Source organism: Thermobia domestica, chromosome 9 (genome assembly GCF_964235325.1).
Source record: "Thermobia domestica chromosome 9, izTheDome1.hap1.1, whole genome shotgun sequence".
Classification (NCBI taxonomy): domain Eukaryota; kingdom Metazoa; phylum Arthropoda; class Insecta; order Zygentoma; family Lepismatidae; genus Thermobia; species Thermobia domestica.
The window spans coordinates 134855803-134880667 of NC_137462.1; the positions used below are offsets into that span (position 1 = coordinate 134855803).

The following is a 24865-nucleotide window of genomic DNA, read 5'->3' on the forward strand; positions in this document are numbered from 1 at the left end:
AAATTTTGTGCTGGATTCCAAAACGAAAATTTTGCATTGCTTCCTTGCAAAGAATACGAAATGAGACACCCATTCATGCTTGCTCATAGTGAAATGTATTCTACTGTAGGTTGAGCAAAAATCATTTGTCCCTGGTGTTTTTCCAGTGTGAATGTTTTCCAATGCTGTGTGCAGGAAAACGTGTTTCATGTGCATGTGGTTCTTGTGTAAGGGCATGAATTTAGTATTATTTCGTTGTATTTTTATTACAGTGACAAAAACTAATCTTAAACAAATACAGAAGGTATTATAAAGTTGTAATTTATATATAGAGATAGTAAGCTACATGTGGTTATTTTAAGTGAAGTGAAATTATTTGTGATTATTAATAACTGAAACAATAGTATATAACTTTATACTTGAATATTAATATTGAGAGCTCTTATTTCAACGACTGTAGGTTAACGTCGCATTGGAACTTGCTCACAATATTGATTTGGTTCAGATAAAATGTACGAATCCATATATAAATTCATGGCATATATAATTACTTCTGTTTCAGAAATTCACTCTGTAGGGGGCCGCGGTGGCTAAGACTTGCAAAATAAATAAATAAATTCCGTATGATATAGATCTAAGTGTGAAGTAGACATAGTTTCGAGGAGTGGTGGTGGGTTCAGAGGTGACGGTGATAGAATGAACATCCCTGGTGTGTTGCTCAGAAGAGGAAGGGGATTAAGTAAAAAGTGTACATTTTACATTCATTACACACATTTACATTTATACACAAAGGCCTATGTTTAACAGAAGGGGTCCAGCTCTTTTCTCTAAAAAAATGTTACAATTTTGGTAATTTCTGTTCACATTCGGTTAGTTTAGGGTAGGGTTGGTTAGCTTAAGTTAGGTTAGGCTAGTTTAGGTTGCGTTAGGTTAGTTTAGTTTATGTTATATTAGTGCAGGAGTCCCGCACAATTTTCCAAAAAATGATAGAATTTCGCTTATTTCTACTAATATTACGTTAGTTTAGGTTAGTTCAGGTTAGCTTACGTTAGTTTATGTTAGATTAGGTTACGTTATGTTACGTCTAAGTACTTGCATCACTCATTTCTCCTGTAAATTTTGTTTTTTACGTGCTTCTGGACCCCTTGTACTAAACATACCCCTACACAAATTCAACTACATTCATCCACAAATACCGGTATTCTACTTATCTAAATTTCATTGATTTTCCAGTTTTTCTCACTTTTACACCCTTGCCATCTGGGTAGCTGGCCCTCTTCATCCCACTGGACCTCCCCAATTTTGACCAATTCTTACCGATTTTGACAATTCGATAATTTACCTGAATTCGACATTTGCTTTAGCTATTTTATGCTTATACTGAATTCTGTTTTTTAACTTACGTCCATTTTTAACAATCTTATTCAGGCACTTCGACTTTTATGTCGGTCAACTATTGCAAATGGCGGGTCCGCCATTTGTAAACTTTTTATACAATTTCTAATATAAATAATTCAATTTTTACACAAATAATGCTTTCTGCATTTTTAGCACACTTGACTTGATGTTGGTGCACCAAATCAACACCATTAATGGTGAAGAAAAGACAAGTGTGAAGATTCTCTGGTCGGACCCATCAATGGGAAGGAAAGGGAAGGTTCTACAATAGAACACAGGTCCCCTTCCCAATTAGCTGTAATAAAGACAGAAAACAACATGCCCTGCGGGGCTCTAACCCGCCTTCGCTCGCAAAAGAATCCTACCTAGCCACTAACCTATATGGGGGTCCTGTGCTCTAGAACCTTCCCCATATATTCTAAAATAATAAAATAATTAACGCTCCGCACCCCCACTGTTATTTTATAATGTGGGTTATTGGAAGAAATTATTTTATGCAAGTGGTATTTTGGTTAGTTAATAGTTTACTTTGTTGTAATTCACATAATTTGGCCTCCGGCTAGTAGACCTGTTCTAGAACCTTGCCCTTATCGAAAATACCAAACTAAGTTAACCTAATATTAACAGGACTTAGCGAAATTGTAAGGCGAAGTAACCTTGGCCCCTTCAAATAAACATTGTCCAGCACAAATGCTACCAGAGCGAGTTAGGGCAGGAGTGTAATAGAAGAGCCCGCGCGGGCTGCATCTGTTGAGAGAAAGCACGTTAGCGATGGAAGGTATACACATAAACTAGCATAATGCAAAACACTGTACATGGAATAAATACACTTACCTTACGTGTTGGATTATGTATTTATACGTTATTATTGTCATTATAGGTAATATCCCGATGTTACTTGCATAAATTTCATAAATATGTAGTTCCCTTAACTCTCGGACACTTCTGTGGTTGCACACTTTGAGTTAGCACACTGCTTTCTGATTCTTCACTTCTCCTCACTAAACTAGCCAACTTCGTGCTTAACAGAGCATAGAAGCAGATCACACAAGTGAGAACACAGCATATTTTGGTTATTTGCAGACGATCTATTAAAATATTTTTACAAATTCGGTCTGTAAATTTTATTGGCAGTCAATCACCTTGGTGAATTAAAACAGTTGATCTGTGACTGCTCACTGTCAGTTGTCTGCTTGCAGGAAATTTTCACTGCCTGCACACTGCACGGCCTACAGGTGTGATAGACCCAGCCTGATCGAGTTGATGGTTCTGTAGCCATTCGTATATTCAATATCGTTAATTATCGGCATGTTAATATAATTTCCCAATTGCAGTGTGTTTTATTCCTTAAACATATATATAATCCTTCGTTCTGGAGCTCCCTCGTGGCTAAGCGGTTAGCGTACGCGCCTTTGGCGTGGGAGACCCGGGTTCGTTTCCCGGCGGAGCTCATGTGGTTCGGATTCCACGTTAATCAGTAGGTCCACGTCTCACATAGCCTCGCTGCTGAAAGGGACACTAAACTAAAAAATAAATCAATCAATCTGTACACCCTGTATATGGCATTGGAGACGTATTTTCGATGTAGAATTATTAAAAGCGATTGACGATATGAGTGACACATATCCACAAACACTTCAGATTTTTTGAACGTTCTCTTCTTAACTACGCTAATGAATCCTTTCGCTCAATGACTGAGGTCTTACTTTAGTGCTTTCGTGTACAATCGTATAGACAAATATGTAGACTATTTTTACCAGTTCTATACGGTGTTATACCTCTGCCAGCTTAAAAATTGAAGCTGAGTTAAAGTACCTCAGTTTTGTTGTCTGAAGTTTATGAATTTAGAAAACAAAAAAGTTCCCCATCTTTGGTCTAAGTTGTTGTGAGCGTCATTATAATTTGGAACTTATTGTACTTAATCGTTCCTTCTGTTGAATCCAACTTCATTTTAACCACTTACGTGGTTCACGCAGGGATAAAACTGAGGGTGATGAAACACTGACTTTAACTTAGCATCATCAATACATTTAACGACTTTTATTATTATTATTATTATTATTATTATTATTATTATTATTATTATTATTATTATTATTATTGTTATTATTATTATTATTATTATTATTTGTTCGTGCACTTCCCTAATGATAAATTTTCAATCTTCAGAAAAAATAAACATTATTATATTTCGTTAACAGCAAAAAGCACAACTCTAAATTCACTATTCCAATAACCACTTCAAGGGTTGATGAATTTCAGCGTCACACAAAGCGTTTACGTTCTTGACATCTGGTGAAATAACTCGTGGATGAAAGACTGACTGACTTTAATCATGTGCCCCATACTGTAATCGAAGTGCTGACCTGATATCGAATACCGAAATACATAATATGAGATACTTCTCCCTGTTTTTAAGTTCTTCAATCTTTAAAAACTAGTGTAATTTCATCGAATAACAAACATTGAAGAATTTAGAACAGAGTAGTTTCTCATGTTCCTTCGCAGGGTTTCTGTCGGTCACGAAAGTCATGAATTCAGAATATGGTCATGAAAGTCAAGAGAAAGTCACGAAATTTATCTTTCAGGTAACGATTTTTTCTTTATCTCTACAAATATAAGTACAGACGAAAATTTTGTTGTATAAAAGTCGAAATTCACCACCGAAAATGTTTACGGTCGGCGTTAGTTTCTACCAAATCGTACGTAAAGCACGCTTCTATCGCATGCATGCAAATTCGGCCTAATTCACTCTTGAGAATGATATGAAATTTTATGGTTTGGTAAAGAGAAGGTCACGAAATTTCATTTTGAAATTTTAATAGACACCCTGCTTCGGTAATTCGAACCCAAGTAGGCATTTAGATGATGAGTATGGAATTAAAATTAGTTGATTTTGCTTGTTATCAGATACATGTTATAGATTAGAAATAATCACTGACATTTTATTCAGTAGAAATAATCTTTCTGGATAAGAGGTCAATGCTTACTTTTAACTTAGTTGATTTTTCATCCACGAATAACTTTACCAAGGACTTAAACAGGGTAAACAGGAAGCTACACATTATGTGACGTTGAAGTTTATCAACCCTTCAAGTGGTTTATTAGACTGAAAATATACCAGTGAGCCCACGAAGCAATCTAAAGTTTTCTCACATATCAATGAGAAGTCATGATGATAATGAAGGTATTATCGAAACGTATAGAATTACATTAGTGAAACAGGTGTTTAAGTGGATTTGGAGGTTAGTATTTCATTATTAAATATATATCTTATTTCATTCACTAACTAAAAGGAAAGTGTAAAAATGGTTAGCAGGTTAAAAGCAATGAACGAACTTACTTGAAACAGTGATTAAACATAAATACAGTATATCAAATAAAATGGAAAGCTTCATAATCATCACAAAAGTCCCCTTCCCCCCCTCCCCCCCCAAAAAAAATAAGTAGTATTGTCGAGGAACATGGTCCTCATCTTCAGCTTAGTCTGAAAAAGGTTATAAAGATATGAGTTCAAAAAATATACTATAGCACACGAACATCATCGTAACATGGTATGAACCCAGTCACTCTTCTGTCGTTCCTTCTTTCGAGACGTTGAAACTATATTTGTATATTTACTTAAGTGTATAGCAATTTCAGTTCCTGACAACTGTGAAGAAAGTGTGTCCCATTTTAAAGTATCAAGAGACGAAAAATGGATTTAACCTCAGTGCTCCCTTGAGGCGACTTTAGTCCCGAGATCTCGCACCATGTTGATTTCATTTCCTCTCGAGGAAATACAGTCAGCATGGTGCCAGATCTGGCTAGTAAGGGAGATGTTCTATGTGCCAAAAATCCCCAGACATAGCATTAGGAGCCGATGCGTTGTCCTAGTTCAGAATTCATCCTTGTTTCCACATTTGGGGCCTTTTTCTTTCTTTCTTCCTTTCTTCGGGATGTCTGTTCGAATGCTGATTAAATGTCTCCAGTAGAAACCAACTCATACATTACCTGTCATGAATATCAGAGAACACAAGCAGCATAGTCTTAAATTTTGAGCGTGGCATGCGTGCTTTTTCGGGGAACAGGGGGACTTCCACTGCATGGATTACCGCTTAGTCTCTTGGTCGTCGTTAAAAGTCCATGGTTTTGCCGAAGGTGATCACAGATTCCAACAAGTCTGGTTCGTATTCGATGCATTGTAACATGTCTGATACAACTCTTGTAGGCATTGTATTCCTGCAAGAGATTTTTGGGCACACAAGAGTCAGAGATCTTCCTCATGTTTAATTCTTCTGTGATGATCTACCTAACAGCTTTTCTGTCCAAGTTCATTAGTTCAGTCACTACACGCACACTCAATCTTTGGTCACTCTGATTATTTCGCGTGCTCTGCTAACGTTTGTATCTAAGTGAAGACCGCGGTCTGCCTGAGATCATTGTTTTCATTTTCAACAAGCTTGCCCATGCGAGAAACGTCTGGAAGACGTGTACTCTAGGCATACAAGTTTCACGTTATGCCTCTGTCAGCAGTCGGAATATTTTAGTTGGCGTCTGTCGAAGTTTCAGAATAAACTTACCGATAATCCTATGTTAAACGTCCAAGTTAGCCATATTCTGATACAGCACAGTTACACGGGTTCAAGGAATGACGCCGTATTAAAAACTGCCGAGGTCGGTCGAGTCCAAAGTTCATGCAAACATAGGTTTCATACACTACCTGGAAAACCTGGATATCTCAGGGAAATTGAGTTCAATATTTTTGTATATTTTTTGTATATTCAAGTATAGAACAAAAGTATTTACTTATTAATTCCCTTAGTAGGCTTCAGAACTTAATATTTTTTCAACTTAAATTTTATTTATTTCCTTGTGACTCAATATTTAATTGCAATCGTTCATTGAGGAAAAAGGTGGCCATTCTTAAATATATAAATATATTATTCGTAAATGTATGTTCTCTTATTGTTAGTTTCTTCTACTAGACCTGGAAATTGCAAAATTAATACCTGGAAAACCTGGAAAGTTCAGGGAAAATGAGTTCAGTATTTTTGTATGAACCCTGGTAGTGGAGGGATGGTGCTTCAACACGACATTAACTGGTTTACTGTAAATACTTCCGTTTGAAAAATTAAATTGAATTTTGTTTTGTTTGTTTATTCGTTATACAATTTCTACATGGAAGAGAAGATAAATCTTTATATAGGCAACTTATTAAACCATGAAGTTCGATCCCAGCTTGCGCCAAGTGAACTTTGTGGTGGACAAACACCCTTTGCGTGAGTTTTCTCGGGCTTCTCCCATTTCCTCACATTTTCTTCATTCCACCATGTCATTCATTTCTCATCATCACCGTCACCGGCATAATCGTGGGACATAAAACTTAAAGATTTCATTACATTTTTATTAAAGTGTGGAATATTCCACTTAGGAAACTCATATTATTGTTGAGGCTGGTCAGTTAAAATATGAGATAATTTGATGGATTGTGGAAACAGGGTAGTGAGTAGGAGGAAGAATTACCGTTGATACTGTTATATAGCAATGCAAGAAAACCACTCTTCAACGAATTAATCTAATGAGAGGTTATAAATATACATATTAACATCACTCATTCTAGCTTTTGAATATTTTGTATAAAATAAAAGACATATTCTGACCAAAGCATATACTATTTAGTAAATAATACGTGCCCTCATCAGACACATTCAGAAGGCAAAGATACTTTGCCAAAACTGTAACGATATTATTCACTAAATAGTATATGCTTTGATCAGAATTGGTCTTTTTATCATATTAACAATGTCTAATGTATGTTTTAAGTAGGTTCTTTAATTTTTTTTCTTGGCCTTAAAACGTTCTCACAATTTGTATATCTCGTTTTCAGCATTTCGACCGTAATAACTTACATGGAAAGGTGAAGATCGGTTAGCAGAAGGAGCGTAGTATGATAAATTTCTAGTTCCTGAGGTTTTAGTTGCTCCAGCTTTCCTTTTAATTGTATATGAGTACAATACAACAGTTGTTTCACATTATTGTACTTTGTTTAAAATTATCTAACACGTGACTATTCCTTATTTACTTTTATAGGAATTTTCAGAAGCTAATGTTGTTAGGATTCTTGTTTTCGTATTGAAACGACTCCATGAACGACCACCTCTCTCCTTCCGACCGGCGACCACCGATTTTGGTCTGGATTTTTTTTTCTTTTTTTCAATATAGTGTTAAACAGTAGCTAAGTAATGATGGTCTGAGCTGACGGGGTAGTTGGATATACTCAAAGAAATCATAGAAGTACTTGGTGTCCTTTTGGGTGTGGAGAGAAGACGAAGCTTCCGATAAGATGTTCCCTACGCAGTATTTCGAGGCAATCAGAAACCTTACTTTTCTCAGAAAAATTCAGTTTTGGCTAAATGAAGTGCATTAGCAAAAGAGGAAAAAATGCAATTGTAAGAATTTTCAAAAAAAAAAAAAAAAAAAAAAAAAAAACTTACTGACAGTTTAAAAGCAACTGCTTTCACTATTTGTTTGTTTTTTTTTTGTCAAGGAATATTTTTTCTTCATTTTACGCATTCGAGTTGTGACAGGATTTTGTCGAGTATTCTGTGAGTTTAAAGGTTTCCGAAGCCTCCTAAACAGTTGTCTATACAACATCCAGCGAAAGATTCGAATCGAAATAAACAAATCTACTTACCGAACAAGGTTCAATCGATTCGTGCACGCGTTTCATAGCAGCCACACGACTTTTATGGCGGGAAAACAAGAATTATAAGTTGGTAGGAACAGGGTGTCTATCGGTCACGAATGTCACCAAATTTAGCTTTTGGGTCACGATTTTTTTTTTTAAGTACAGATTAGAAATTTTTTTTCTATAAAACTTCAAAATCCACCACCAAAAATGTCTATGGTAGGCTTTAGACGCTACCAAATCACAAGCAAAGTACGTTTCTATCGCATGAGTGAAAATTCGGCCTAATTCGCACTCAAATTCGCTCTTGAAAATGTTAGGAGATTTTGATTTGGTGAAGAAAAGGTCACGAAATTTCATTTTGGAATTTTAGAAGACACCCTGTAGGAAGGAAAACAGACATTGAAAATAACCACATAGAGAAAGCCAGGTAAAGTGATTTGCATTAATACGAAATTTAAATAATATTTACGTGAGTCAACATTGATCAGAAAAATTAGGATTGGAGAGAAGCTCCACTCTGTCTTCCACAGTATTACAATCACTTGAAGATTCCTTCTGCACATTAACTATGCATGTTTCGACTACACTGTTAATTAATCCTCTATGCCTCTCATTTTCTGTTCCTCTTGCATAAGATGCCTTATATATATACTTACTTCAATTCGTAGGTGTTATTTCGAATGCCGCGTAAACAAATTTTCGCATATCAGGAAGCATGGATTTTTTTTTCATATATCCTTGCACATAGTTCCAGACCAGTTACAGATGGTGATCAGAAAAATGGAAACATCTGTAGTTGGCAACACGTCAGATGTATGGGTTGGCAGTTGTGTCGTGGCGCCCGCAGCGCCGGACCGCTGGTGGTGGTGTGTTAGGTCGGTCTCCATACTACGTCAGGCGCAGTGGAACAGCAGTATCCAGTGGCTGCAGCAGACGGAGGTGGTGTAAAATGGGAGACCTCTCAGATTTTCAAAGAGGGCAAATTGTTGGTGCGCGGTTATGTGGAGTGAGTGTGACGGCAGTGGCTACTGTGTTAGGTGTGTCGCGTGGGACAGTGTCGAAGGTGATGACGGCCTACACAACACACGGGAAAACCACATCGGGGAAGCGGAACAGTGGGCGGAAGAAAATCATGAGTGACAGGTCACGCCGGGTATTAAAGTGCATTGTCACGCAGAACCGTCGTGCCACTGCGGAGCAAGTGACGGAGGAACTCAATCAGCGCCTCCCCCACCCTGTTTCGACAATCACAGTCCGCCGCGAATTACATGACATGAACTTACGGGGTCGTGTTGCACGGGCCAAACGCTCATCAGGGACCATAACGCTTTCGCACGCCGCAAATGGTGCCGCGACATAACGCTTTCGCACGCCGCAAATGGTGCCGCGACCATGCAACGTGGGCCGTTGAGGACTGGAAACGTGTGATATGGTCGGATGAGTCATCCTTCACCCTATTCCCAACCACGAGCCGTGTTTATGTGTAGAGAACGCCCAAAGAACCTTATGATCTGCAGTGTCTTTGCCCAACTGTGAAACATGGCGGCGGCTCGGTGATGCTGTGGGCCGCCATATCATGATTTTCATTGGGTCCTGTGGTCACACTTAGCGGACGAATCACTGCCAACGATTATGTCGCAATTTTAGGAGACCACTTGCATTCTATGGTTCAGATGTTGTTCCCGGACAAAGACGCCATCTTCCAGGATGATAATGCACGCATTCACACAGCTGGCGTTGTTGCAGTGTGGTTTGAGGAACATCGGGATGAAGTTCGACACCTCCCCTGGCCCGCCGAATCCCCAGATCTCAACATAATTGCACATCTGTGATCCGTCTTGGAAACGACTCCGGGGACGATTTCCACCTCCATCCTCTCTCACAGAATTGGCCGATACCCTGCACGAGGAATGGTGTAAAATTCCACTTGTACTATTCACGACCTCTATGCCTCCATCCCGCGTCGCATCAAGGCTGTTCTGAAGGCGAAAGGTGGCCCGACATCATATTAATCTGGTAAGTTGCATTTTCGTTCAGGTGTTTCCTTTTTTCTGATCACCATCTGTATATTAAATTTAAAGGACGGTGTTAAGAGAGTAACCTTAGAACAGCATGATCTACTAGGTTGCCCAAATCATCAGTTATATATTTTTCGAATTCTTTCCGGTGTGATTTGATCAACTCCGATAATTCGGCCCTAACAAATCCTTCGTCAATTGTGATCTTTTGGTCTGAAGCCAAAATGTCAGCTTTCCTCTAAGATTTATTAGGAACACATTCCAATTTTACGTTGTGGTAAGGGGCATAATCCATAACAATCACACTATTTGCAGTATTGGTAAAATATTTTTAAACCAGTTCTTGTATACCTCGCGAGTCATTTCGTCATGGTATTCGCCTATTTATTTATTTGTCTGTCTGTCTGATTAATTGATTGATTGAAAAACTGTAACAAACCAATTACCGGTTTGTTTACATTGGATCCGTATTGTTATGTGTACCGGTTGAAGTCGAAGTTGGTTCCCGCATAATATTACTGTGCCCAGTTTTGTTACGTGTAAGTCTACACTAATTTAATGTTAATTTGTTTTCAGTTTCGTTACGTGTAAGTTTACACTAATTTAATGTTAATTTGTTTTGTATTGTTAGTACAAGGAATGGCACCAAAAGAATACACGCACTCAATTTTTGATATGATATACGTATATAAACACATTCGGAAATCTTCTAAATCTAACTCTTACCGGTGACTGCTTCTTTACAGTTTATACAGTATTTTAGAACAATTAGTATAAGTAAGACTAGATACAACTAAAGCTTACCGAATATTTTGATATAGTTTTATTATTAGATTTCATTCGTTTGTGAATTAGCTCGACGGTCACTTGTTACACTATATTACTGCTAACATGGCGATTTCTTTGGTTATTGCCGCAAGAGGGCGTTCGAATCGCTATACGTGGAAATAACAGTGTAAAAGATGGCGGCTCGGCGGTGAAAGGAAGTTCTCCGTTACTATGGCAATTTCTAAATAATTGCCGGGAGAGAATAATCTTTTAATTATTTATTTATTGAATAGAGTTTTCGGTAAGTTAGATATTAAAATAGATATAGAAATTCATGATTTTTACAGTTAGATTCTTGAATCGATATGTATTTATGGTAAAATTATGCGAATTATAATCAAAGATATAATAGTAGAAACCACGTTTATAGAGGCCTGGCTACGAGTGTAAGATGACGCAGTGGATTAGTAGATTTCAGTGTTGAAAAACGATGGCTTGTTAGCTCCTCCAAAAATTTTAGAAATTCTGTAACTAAAAGTGTAATTCGGCCTGTAACCTAGTCAAAATCATGGTTTAGACTAACCTAAGACGTTATTTGGAAGAAATAGATACGGAGGAGTCTAATAAAAGTCAAAATTTAGTGAAAACCTTTTTCGGCCACAAGCCATCGAATGTCATCTCCGCCATTACTAGACATATGCAGTAATGGAATGGGAGATGTAATTCATCGAAGCTGATTGCTGCGGCGGACCGGAAAGATATTCTACGTTCGTGGAGTGTGTAGCCGGTGTACCGAAGGAGTCATCTCTCGATTTTAAATAAGCAAGTAGATGAAACCTACTTTGCGAGAGGACTATTATTCTGTGAAACCTGCGGATAATCGGGTAACATCTTTTCTTATTTTTCTTATAAACAGTATAGCAGTTCAGCAAATGGCATCTTTAAGAATCAGGATGTGTAACTAAGTTAAAGGGCGTTACGCGTCTCTGAGCTTGTCAATCGTCATTATCCACTTATGCTACAAGCATGTATAATTGAATTATTAAATCTTATGTGTGCCTCTACGTAAATTTGAAAAATATGTATGTTGATATTAGGGTAATATTTTACTTTGTACGTACCTTTCGATGGCAATGTACCTTGAAAATTTTGAATATTTAGATTAGATCGGTTATGTTAAATACATTACTGAATTATGTCTCGAATTATGTCCCGTGATAATGCCTTATTTTGTGAAAAATTTGCTGTAGGTTAGGTTAGGTCTAATTTTGCAAATGTGTGATCCATAATATCTATGTAGGTTAGGCTAGATTCGCTTTTACCCGTGTTTCCAAATTTAATACGTGTCTTTTATATATTGCAATGTGATATATGCTATTTTGTTGGGAAATCTTTATCATGAACACACATACGAATATTCCGTGTCTGAGAAATTTAAGTATTTCTTAATTCATTTCATTCGCTTCAATATTGCTTCATATGTCAGTCGTAAACATTAAGATGAAATTTCTTTGAGAGTGCTCTGATATATATATTAACGTGTCTTTTAATCGTATTTGTAATACATGCATGTAGGTTAGATAAAATTTCCATTTCTTACGTGTAGAACCGGTAACAATTGTGATGTGAGCGTACTTTCCTATATTTTGTCGTGTGTCCCTTTGATATTAATCTGTAATGTATTTTTGTATCCGTGTTTGCCATATTTTGTCATGTGCATATTCAAGACGTGTAATGTTGATAAAATTGCATTTCAAACGTGTCTATTATTATTATTTTGTCGTGTGCCCTTTTATAGTATCTCGTAATACATTAGTGGTTTAAAATCTTATTTCGTATGTATGATCTCATTTCGTTGCACCATATATTTAGTTTTGTAGGTTAGGAAAAATTGAATATAACATATCCTCCGATGTTAATATCGTATCTTGATGAGTGCGAGTAATAGATCTGTGCCGATGTGGGAGAACTTTACTCTGGACATACCTCCGGAGTTCATTACTATTTACAAAATACTATTTCGTGCTATGTTTGTTTATTTTCAGTTAGGTAGATATTTACTTTGAACGTGCCATAATTACAGTGCGGAATTAAATGTTCGTGCCTACATTGATATTTGCCTCGTTGGAAACCAATAACGTTGGAATGTTTTTCAACTTGCTATTCTCCAGTAGAGCGTATCCATCCCTCTATAAGTTTAATTAGTTGTAAACAGAGATAATAAGTTAAAAATAATAATAATTCTTTAACGAGGCGTTTCAGTAATTGGACCCCGTCGAGCATATGTAGATTTTTTTTTTTTCTTTTCTTTCGTTCTCGCTAGACATTTGTATATATATATCATTTTCATTGATAGTAGTGCTTTCATAGTAGATGTATTATGCGAATGATGCATAGGCTAACGTAAAGTAATACATGATGCTACTCGTATTTTTTTTTTATTTAATTGAAAAATGGAATTGTAGTAGCGATGATACTGCCTATGTCTGCATAACTTGCATATTGTTTGATGAATGACAGGGACATTATAAGCAATGAACGCCCAAGTAAAAGAATCTTCTGTAACTACATAAGTAGAGGGGATGGATCGCCAATTCTTTGATTGATAATGAGTTTTATATGTATTAATGAGATATGTTTGAGAATCATGTTGGAGACTAGATATGTTAAAACAATATAACAATATCATTTTATAAAATGTTGATAAAGTATCTTAGAGATACCACAATGGAGGCAAATGTTTAAATTTTTTTTTTCTCTTTCAATCTGTTATGATGTAAATTGTTAATAAATTGGCACGAATAAATAGTCATAAAAAATTTAGCTCTATAATTTCAAATATAATCTATACAATTAGAATTTATGAAGTTTTTTTTTTTTTTTTTCTTAAAAGTACTAATTAAGCTGAACAATGTTGACTCTTATTCTTGGTTGGCCACAAAACAAGAATCTGGAAACTTCTGATGATAAATAATAGCTTTATCGTTGTGTTTTCCTTTTCTTTTGCTAAAGCTAATGCAACCTGAACATTAAATCTAATATAACCTTGATTTTTTTTTTTCAATACCGTAAAAACGAATTGTTATAAAACCAAGTCGTCGTCTTTCACAGATTCATCGTGGCTATCAATATGTAATATTATTAGTCGTTTTCCCTTGCTGTCGGATTCTGTAATCTAATAGTTAAATGTGAAAGAAAAGAATGTTTCGTGGATATAACTGTGCTGTTGATGTCACGTTTCTCTTATTCACCCATGTCTCTTCAAAAAATACATTTTACCTCCCTCTTTTTGGAGCTCTCATATTCTGCGAAGATACTTTCTGCATCACAAAATGAAATCCTCATGGTGCACTGTCATACTTTTACAATTTCGATTAATGAAGTGAAAACTAATCTCTTTCAATATCATTAGAAGGGAAGGCTTTTATAAATTTTCGGGTTACTATTTGCAGATGACAATGCTTTGCGTAAAATATTGCCACTAACCAATTTATGTTTTCGAACACTATACATACTTGCAGCAGACGTCAATTTTAGATTGGCAGTTTGCTGTACTTGTGTGAAAATGTATTGATTACATTTAGTCAGATTTTTTTTTCCTCCGCTAGTTAAGGACTTTCCCTTCTTATGTTGAACAACAGAAGTGAAGAGTCCGCCATGACTTGAATGCACTTATCAGGGAGTTTGATATACTGTGTCAAGGTTGCCAACTTAACGCACGATAGTTCTGCAAAGTTGGAAATTTCGAAACTTTCTTTTCTTGATATAGAGCATCATCCCCTGTTTGAACTAATTTCCCCTTTAAATTACCACCTTATTCCAGATTTTTTTTTTAATACAAAAATACTACATATAAATTTTGAAATACCACGCAACCGTTACCTTCACAATTTTTTGTAACTTTTGCTTTGTTAATACATATTTCAATATCTTAGAAACTGAACATTAAGAAATAAATGACTATCATGAAGAAGTATACTTGTATATTTGCCCCCGGGGCTGAACGTAAGCATTGAAGTGAAAAAACGTTTCCTCCCCTTTCCTGCTTACAAAATTATAAAACACATGAGAAGTTGCTTCCAGAGGTATAGATTAACAATAGTGATGATAACTTGTAAACTTGGGTAAAGAAAGGTCATCATTTTGTGTTTCTGTCAACTTACTGGTTTTCACTTTCACCCATTCAGGAGAGTGGTTGTATAATAGATAAAACATGGAGAAACTAAAAAGAATCACGGTGATCTCCTTACACATAACTGCAAATTACAGCGGATGTATTTACATGATATAGGATATCAAACAGTTATATTAGCTGAATTTCAATTATATCGGATGGCGCCAAGCCAAAGTTGAATATTGCACAGGCGTAATAACTCATTGGTTGGCGGGACGGGAACCCAAAAAGGAAAGAATGCCACGTTATATGGTCAGTCACAATGAAGCATTAGAGCTCAGAACATCGTGTTATCTCAGTTTGTAGTTATTACGAAAGTAAATCTGTGCCAGAATTGCAACTTTTTTTTTTTTTTTTTTTTTTTTTTGTTTTGTTTTGTTTTTGACGAAACTTTAATGTTGCTCTATCCACGTTCTCAGGAGCTCACACTGTTCTTGGAGCTCCATGTTTCATATCCAACGCACTACCAGTCTCCTCAAACTTCTTCAACCAAGCCAATACGGTATTCCGAGACGGAACCTTACCATGTCGACCAACATTAAAGTTTCGCACTTCTAGAACAAATTTAGTTTCATAATAACTACTAAGATAACACGATGTTCTGTGCTCTGTTTCATTGTGACTGACCATATAACGAGGCGTTCTTTTCTCTTTCGGTTTCCACCCTGCCAATCAATATAAGTTATTACGCTTGCGCAATATTCAACTTTGAAATTTGTCAGTCGGCTTGGCGCCACCCTGTATTTTCCACCGTCCTTAGACTTGACCAAAGCCAGCTTGAAATAAACAGAGTGGTAACTATGATTCTTTTGTGGTGTGTCTCCGAATATGCCTTAGAAAAAACTACTTTAAGTTAATATAAGTACTTATGTACAAGAGTAGATGTGTTATATCATGTAACAGTAACTTTACAGATAACATACAGATACATTACACATTTCTAAAGAGTCTATTACAATTAACAGTCTCCTTTTATTCGAACAATTTTTAGCGAACTTAACAGGAGTCGCACGATGTAAGGTATCAAGGAGCCAATAATAAAGAGGGTTATGGAAAGAAGTTCTCTCAGGCACATGCTTTTTTTCATCTAGGCTCTAACCTTTCGCTGGATAAACTATACGCATCTTTGAATAATTGTTCGTCTTTATGAATCAATTATTCAACGGTGGAGTCTTTAAGAATTTACATTAATAAACTGCATGCTAGTTGTATTTCCGGTATGATTTGTATAATGATAAACAGTCAAGTAGATAAATTTCAAAAACTGAAATGAAGTTTCTAGTTTCACGTCCTACAGTTGTGCTATTTAGGCTAAAGAAGATGCATGATTAATGGAAGTGGATAATTCGGGAAAAAAAATATGATGGAATAGAAATGTGGGAGGAAACGGATGAACTCTGAGAAAACCTACGGACACAATATTGTCCAGCTCAAACTCGTGAGGAAAGTGCTGTATTGCTGAGCAACCGTGCCTCTTAGATTAGTGAATGACAGGACCATTAACCTCAATTCAGTTGCAGTGTACCTTAAACATCCTTTAAATGTTTTTTAATGTTGTGAAAGAAAGCTTGAACAAGAGTCATGTTCAAGACAATTTAAGACTACTTGATGAAAATGACCAGCACTGACGTCATTTTTATCTTGAATTCAGTAATTTTGCTCAGGAGAGTTCAATAGCCGATCATAATAAACAAAAACGAATATCCACGCTAGAAGATATTGCGAGTAATCTTGCTGATGTAAGTACACGCGCTTTATGTACTTGCACCACTTGTATGCCTGTACTTTTGGTAAAATTATGAAGCCAAGGTGTAAATATTGTAGAGGATTTACTATACAGGAATATCGGCTAGGTTTGGGAAAAAAGTCGAATATAGCTATACGATCTGGTTGTCCAGTAGGCAGAAAAATAAATATTATCGCTGCTATCATGTTTTTCGCGTTGTTTTCTGTGTTTTCACGGGTTTTCTTTATTTTAATGATCGATGCTGGGTTAAGTTTTACAGAAGAGGAGCAGAGAAATAGTCTCTTCTTTAAAACAAAGTATTCGATCCTGTAGTTTAAATAACATCAAAACGCACTCGTTAGGTATTGAACCGCAAGTTTTCTAAACTGTTCGATAATATTTTCGTCGAAGTCATTCTGTTATCCGTAAAATAAAGTAAAAAATCGGTGCCTTATGGAGAGTAAAATAAAAAAACGGAGAACAAGGGACAAACATCACTCTTCTTAACGTAAATTAACATATCCTACATTTGACGTACAAGGGCCAAAATAGTGAAAATTTGGAGGCGTCTGAACTAAATCAATACGTAGTTCACTTTCACTTGTTTTCATAGTTTCTTCACTTGTTTTGAACTACCATCTATCGTCAAGTATAAACTACGATTTAATATTTCCATGATGGTGTACAAGGAGTTTTCATTTCAGACTCTTGTTGAAGTGTATTTAACAATGTTCCTATGAACGTGCAAATTTAGTGTCTTGAATGGTATTGCTCAAGCTTTCTGTACCCTTGACCTTGTTTGTATTTGCTAGCACTATACATATTTAAATTTATTAAAGGATTTTTTTTCAACGACGATTTTTAGTACAGAACATACTCTAATAATATAATAATTTCAGTAAATTCGAGAAATAGTTGCTTTTGCTCCTCCAGATTATTATAGCTTTTAAATATGTTAGAACTTCGCGTTTTCGCTGACAAACCTCAGCATTGTCAGAACTTTGGTTTAGGGATAGGTGTATGGAAATTTCATGTGTACAGTAGTAAATATAAGCGTCTTGATGCTCCAAAAATACTCTAATAATTGTCTTTTCTTTCCAGTGAACGTTAACACAATGAAGCAGAAACCAAAAACAATTGCGGAAAAAGTTGTGGATTTAATTAACCCAGCTCCGACCTTCGAATCAGATGACGATGATATTACGAATCCAAGGATATACGACGAAGGTCCAGCAGAAGATGAAGATAGTGACGGAGATCATGGACACACTTCTGTGTTGCGTAAGCGTAATGCATCATTACTTGAAGATAGTGATGTAAGGTATTCTGGGAAGAAAATATCAAGAAAAGCTCTAAAAGAGGAGTGGGGAGATATAAGTGATAATGAAAAGTCTGTGTCGGTTCGTGCAGATGTTAGTGAAAGTGAACAAAGTGAAGAATCTGGTGAAGAAAGTGAGGAAGGAGATGATGATCAGGACTCAGATGGTGAGTTTGCTAGTGATGGTTCGTCAGCATCAGGACAAGAAGATAGTGATGCATCAGAGGAGGAGAGTGCAGAAGATGGAAGTTTTGGTGGTGATATATTAAGCGGCGTTACGTCTCCAGATGAGGCCGAAGATACTTTTCAGCATTTACCAGGAAAAGATATAGAAGGGGAACTTGAAAAAGCAAAAGCTACTAAGTGCCAATTAACACTGTGGGACAGTTTACTCGAAGCAAGAATGCATATGCAAAAATGTGTACAAAGTTCAAATCAGTTACCACAATACAATACGTATAAGTTGTTTCAAAACTTCGGTGGGAACGAGTTTCAGTCGGATGTATCTAGTGTTAAATCATCCCTTAGGAGTTTGTTAGATAAGCTTCTTGATCTTCAGGAGAAACTTCTGAAGTCCTATCCTGAGACCAAAAATCTAGATAAATCTTCACAAGAAACTGATGAAGCTGTGGAAGGTAGTGATGAAGAAATCACTAGCGAGTCAGATGAAGAAATTGAAGACAATGCTTCTGATCAGAATAAGAAGCTTAAAACTAGGAAACGAAAGTTAAGTGAATATTCAGAAGTTATTAGTAAAAGACACAAAAGTTTTGCAAATTACCGAAATAGTGTGATACAAAAGTGGAACGATAAAACAAATATTGCGTCTGGAAATGTTCATCGCGGCATGAGAGGTTTTGAACAGCCGACTCTAAAGCAGATCGAATATATTCTTAGTGACCGGAATCGGTTGATACAAAGAACTCAGCTGAAAAGATCGGCGTATGATGTATTAGGAAAGGAAGAAACTGAAAGTAGTGTAAAAAGTAGTGAAGAATCAGGCGAGCATGAAACAGCGTCAAGAAATTCTAAATTCTTCAAAGAATATGATGCAGAAATATTTGATGATAGTGATTTTTACCAGCAGTTATTAAGAGAATTTATTGACAACAAATCGGAAGAAACTACTGATCCAGTAGTACTGGGAAGGAAATGGCTTGAACTTCAAAAAATTAGGACAAAAATGAAGAAGGTGATTGATGTTAAAGCCACGAAAGGTCGTAGAATACGGTACGATGTTCATCCAAAGTTAGTGAATTTCATGGCTCCTATTAGTTCATCCATGTGGACAGAGGAAGCTAAAAATGAATTGTATAAATCTCTGTTTGGCAGTAGTCGTGCATGAAAGTTAATAATGTAGTAGTGGTAAAAGTTAGAAATGTTCCGTTATTTCTTTGTTTCAATATGTCGTAAAAGCTTTAGGAAATTCTAAATCTGATCCCGTTTATTCCTGCGTTAATCATACAACAGAGAAAATACAAGAAATAGCAGTTATTTTATTACAGGCAAATACTACATTAGCTGTTGGTTGAAAGGATTGAATGCTATATTATAGGCTTAACGAAACTCTAGTGAAAATTATGGTGCACTACGAATTTTGTTAATACAAACTTGTTTCACTTAAGTTGGTGCGACTTTGTTACAAAGAGCAAAGTTAGTTTGTTTACTCTTCCAGTAACACAAACTCTTCCATATGATATTGTTTCGACTTATGTTATCCGTGTTTACATCGAGATACATTTAGTGGATTTTGATTCTAATTATGAATAACTGGAATGCATTGTTTATGTTTTTACAGTATAATTTATACTTTCCGTTATCAACCACATGAACGTTTTTATAGTTCCTCGTGAGGCAGTTGGTCCTTTCCTCTGCCTACTCCAAGTCGAGTTTTCGCCTATCTAATAAAAGTAGAATGTTTTTGACTATGTCTCAGTTAGTAATGAACAAATTGTCCCCCCCCCCAAAAAAAAAAGTCAGGTTGATAGTAGAGAATTGATTATACATACGGATGTATAATTGTACTGTTAGCTTTCAATTAAGTTGAGCCCCCCCCCCACACCGCACTTTTTTTTTTTCATGTGAAGATTTGGAACAGCGCGATTAGTGTTCCTCCCTGCTAGTGTTAGCAGCATGCGAGAAATCGGGCAAGTCATTTGAAACAGGTTTTTAAGCTCTGTCCATATCACATCTGTGGAATGGACGTTTCAATCCCCCTCATCTTTTTCATGGACAGGTTTAGGGTATTGAAAGGTGGTGAGTCCTCTTTGTTTTCTTTGCTAAGACCTTTGCGTGTAGTGTATTCTTTCAGTCTCATTCAGCTGGTTATTTTCAAAACTCGCAAGAGCCTCTTCAAAACCTTTCACTTGGTGATTGATTATATAATGTATAAATTATGTTTTGTATATGTTAACTGAGAGATCTAATGATTATCATACGGTTGCTGTGCCAGATCAATTTCTTATGTGGAAATAATAATAATAATAATAATAGGAAAGAAAATCTGTGGCGCAAGAGTCTGTAAAGACCAGGGCGTATTAATGCGGAGGAAAAATGTATGATCACCACACCGGTTCCCCTTTGCTGGTTAATGCTTGTTTCCCTGACCGAACACTGGTTGCGCTGCTGACGCCAGCTGGATTTTTACAAGTAACCCACTAAGCGCTCTTTGACTTATGTAACCTCACGAAAACCGATAGACCAGTGCAGATAGCATTATGGAATAATAATATATACCGCCAACCAGGCTGACGTTTTAAAGAGCTGTACCTGTGGATCTAAATGCAAGAATACCTTGTGCTGTTGCAGTATTGTTGGTCTACATCAGTATTATCATTTTTATGGTTGTTTTTTAATACTCACTCAAGAGGAACGTATTTATTTAAAAGAAACCTTTCGGGGTAACTTTGGCCACCCCATTTTCTTTGCAGATTTGAAGTCATTGGCCAAAGTTATACTAAGCAGTCTTTGTTTGGCCAAAATCGCTCAACCAGTTTCTGAGATACTACAACTTTCACAAGGTAAATTAATAGCGCAAATATGTATTACTCGTGTGCAACCTATTTTGTTTACACAATAGGCGTAAGTGATAAACAAAAATGTAGATATATGTTTAGTGCATCTTCACACTTACAGACTACGATACATAAGAAACTACATACACCACTAATAAATGAGCAGATACAGTACCGGTACCCAGTAGTGAAATGCTGATATTGTGTAGAAGAAAGGTTACTGGTACATTACACTTTTGACTTTGCATTAGGAATAGGATATTGGTGATATACCGTAAGGAAATATAAATTCACGCAGTAACAGTGAGTGCATAAAATACATATTGCACCATGTTTCCCACACATACAATGCTTGGGTTTGGAACCTTTCTTAAAACGCCAGTAAAAGACACATAGGAAATATCGTCTTCAACAGTTTGGAATGCCATTTTACCATTGTTTTCCTTGACTTTCTTCATGGCCATCACCTCACCTTCTTTGTGCTGCAAGTATATGGTTTCAACGATGCAGAGGTATGTATGTACTTTTTTCTTGCCGTGAAAGTTCACAAGAACATGATCAGTTTCTTGAAATTCTACACTGTGTGGAACATCTGCGTCTTCGCCCTCACTAACTGGTTCGTCTTCATCACGAACACCCGCAGTGTTGTCTGAAGTTGATGGATTTGGTGCATCATTGTCTATGTCAACACTTACATCATCAAGTGTCGAGTTTGCCGGACTGGATGTGCTATCGTGTACTCTGACTTCGACTGGATGCGCTGTTGTTGAAATCTGCCGTACTTACACTCTTTCCTGGTTCAATATTGACTTTCTTTTTCCGCCTTGTTCTCCTTTGTCTACCACCATATCTTAGTCCTTGGAAGAACTCGTGCAAAGACTCAGAAAGCCTTGTTGCCATATTTTCGTCGTTATTGGTGCGAACTTCTGCATGAGAAACTTGGTTCAAAACTTGATTTGGGCTGCGAAACCACTGATAATGTTGTGTAGGTTTTCTGCACATTCAGCAAAGAGTTTTTTGAGAAGACCTGGAAACCTGTCCTTTGATATCGTAGATATGCCGGGGTTTTGAAACTTTCAACGTGTCAAAATAGCTCTCCATTTCCCTTTGATAGGGCGAAACACACACACGTCGAGTGGGTGGGTCAGATGGGTTGAAGACGGCAGTAAGCAGACAAATCTGATGTTTTCCTCGCAAGATTGAATAACTGCTGGAGAGAAATGCGATGACAGGTTATCAGCGAGGAGAAGTTTTGGGCCCTCGAGCGTTTGTACATGCGACAAGAAGATTTTGGAAGTACCATTCAGCAAAATGAACATTGTCAAACCAACCGTGGGAAGATCTTCCAAATCGAGCTCCTGAGCTGCAGCAGCGTTGATCACAAAGAGTAGCACCTTTTGGACTTCCTCTAATCCACGATTCTCACAGATGTTCAGAATGATACACAACAAAAAGAGGGAGACACACACCACTGCCTGACACGTACATCATAAAGCTAATGTTTGTTTTGGTTGCATTCACAATTCGTTCAGAGTACTTAGTGCTTTTCTTGAAAATTGCCTTTTTCTTCCCTGGGTCATCCGAACAAACAGGATTAATTGTAATTGAATATGTTGGATGGTGGAATGTTGGCTATGCACACTTGAAGATTCCTGAAGTGCGCGTCTAATGCTTCCCTTCCAACTGTAGATCTAGCTCGTGAAATATTACCAGCCAGTCTCTGGGTAATTCTGTCGTTGTGTCGTTTTAGAAACCCCATAGCCCAATCCTCACCTGGCATATTGTCCTTGAATCTGTCCTTGAATTGTTCAAGAGAATTCACGGGAAACCCCATTCATCACAGTGTATGAGAGAGAAAACCAGATTTTCTTCTTGCTCGGTTAATACCATGGGTCGACCCACTTTCTTGACATGGGCCCCTTTCAGTTTATTTTGTAGTGTTCCACGTGGTATTTTATATTGCTTTGAAGCTTGCCGTTGTGTCAACTGTCCACTCTGCACTTTATTCACTGCTTCTTCTAACGTGTTGTTTGTGTAAGACTGATACGCTCTTTTGCCTATCACTTTCAGCTTCTTCTTCGGCATTATTAATGATGGCCAAAGTTATCCTGAAAAAAAAAAAAAAAAAAAAAAAGTGGGTCAATTAGGTTATATAGTTCCCCATGCACTGCATTTTAGACATTGATACTTTAGCTCAATAATCCAGAATAATAAGCAAGTTAAAGAAAAAATGGGAACTCTTTATCAAACATACACCATTTTCTGCACATAAAAGTTCGCGGAGGTCAGTACTTACATGCATTTTAGGAAGTGCACATATGATTTATTTCCTTACTACTGGACACTGTGCATCTGGTGTTACCATAGTTTTGGAATCATCTGAAACCAGATTTGTCAGAAATACACCATTCACTTTTTACCTTTAAATGGCCAAAGTTTGCCCGTCTTACGGTAATTTTCATTTTGAAAACTTTGCATGATATTCTAGAATTTTTATGCTAAATTATTTATAATGAATTATTCTTCACCACATACGAAAGAAATTTAGAAATATATACACAAATGTGTTCCTAGTTAGCGTGCTGTTGTCGGATTCTATTCCTAGTAATGACAGATTTTTCAGTATTGATCTAGTATCGTGAGGCAATTGGAGAACTGACCACACATTATCCTTTTAACAGAGCGTATTTATAGGAAAAAGTGAACTGTAGTATCAGAGATTGTTTTGTTACACACACACACACACACACACACACAAAAAAAAAAAAAATACATCTACACATAATGAAAATAAGTGCTTTTAGTGTAGATACAAATGTCATTTTCTTATTACTTTGCAAAACGTGAATAGGGTTATATTTTTGATTGTGGGGTATAGTGTAACCTGCTAATAATAACCATGTAACCTAACCTATTTTCATGCTTCATTTTAAGATATAAGACGGCTTCTTATTGAGACTAATGTATGTGTCGTGGTTCGGATTGACTTTTTCTCATATATTCCCCTTTTTCTTAATCTTAATTTCCAGTTACGCTACGACGATTATGGTCACTGCCCATGCCTACAATTCCGACTTGCGGTGACTGGAAACACGGCAGACGAAAATGTAGACAACGTAAAGATATTTGTTAAGCTACACGTATAATAGAACTAAATATTAACTATACAACAAATGATAAAATCACTCTTTTTTATAGAAATAATATAATGTTACTGTATAAGCACAAATGTTACATGCATTCAAGTTTCAAATATACATATAATTAACAATTCATTATTATTAACGTTGAGGTGGCGTGGCTTAACTAAGAGTTGACTCACGTGTTTCTTCGGCTAGCCTTACGAGTTGCTCCCTCGACGTCCCGTGTCCAAATATGTGCGCTGGTTCTGGAATCGAAGTCCTAGGTTTGAGTCCCGACTGCTATCTCCTCAATAAGTATCCCAAGTTGGTGCTATGAGTATGATGTTTAGTCCACAGCCTCGGCCGACTCGTGCTTTGAGCTTAGTTCATATTCGTCGTGGTAATTAATAAATTCGACTGACTAGTCGTATCAAAACGTTTAGTAAATAGAACTATTATAGATTCAACTTCCACACACGTTAGTATTAAACCATAAGTTGCACTGATAATTACTCAACTGGTTCACAAATACAAGCCTTTCGTAATGGATAAGATATTTAATCACTAATGCAGATATACGTATATTTGTGTCACTATACAATTCGAAGATGCACACGTTATACTTTGAGGCAGCAGTCAATGCTGCTCTTGTGAAAGCGCGCTACGCGCGAACAA

The 24865-nt window shown here is 36.6% G+C and overlaps 1 protein-coding gene across 2 annotated transcripts; it reads left to right on the top strand.

Annotated features, from left to right (window-relative positions):
• Positions 1-54: 54 nt before the first annotated feature.
• Positions 55-24114, top strand: LOC145695051 (protein AATF-like). 2 transcript variants are annotated; one of them, XM_081771883.1, is made up of 2 exons: positions 55-206; positions 17838-24114. In XM_081771883.1, exons 1-2 carry the CDS (start codon positions 152-154, stop codon positions 19397-19399), a joined length of 1617 nt encoding a protein of 538 aa, XP_081628009.1. In that variant the 5' UTR covers positions 55-151; the 3' UTR covers positions 19400-24114. The 2 variants fall into 2 exon arrangements, with proteins under 2 accessions (XP_081628009.1, XP_081628010.1); XM_081771884.1 differs by having other exon boundaries at positions 123-283.
• Positions 24115-24865: the final 751 nt, after the last annotated feature.

Bases quoted from the DNA above. Each gene is read 5' to 3' on its own strand.
- LOC145695051 (XM_081771883.1), top strand. From the start codon at position 152: ATGTTTTCCAATGCTGTGTGCAGGAAAACGTGTTTCATGTGCATGTGG. The intron at 207-17,837 runs GTAAGGGCATGA...TTTTCTTTCCAG, and splicing joins CATGTGCATGTGGTTCTTGT to TGAACGTTAACACAATGAAG.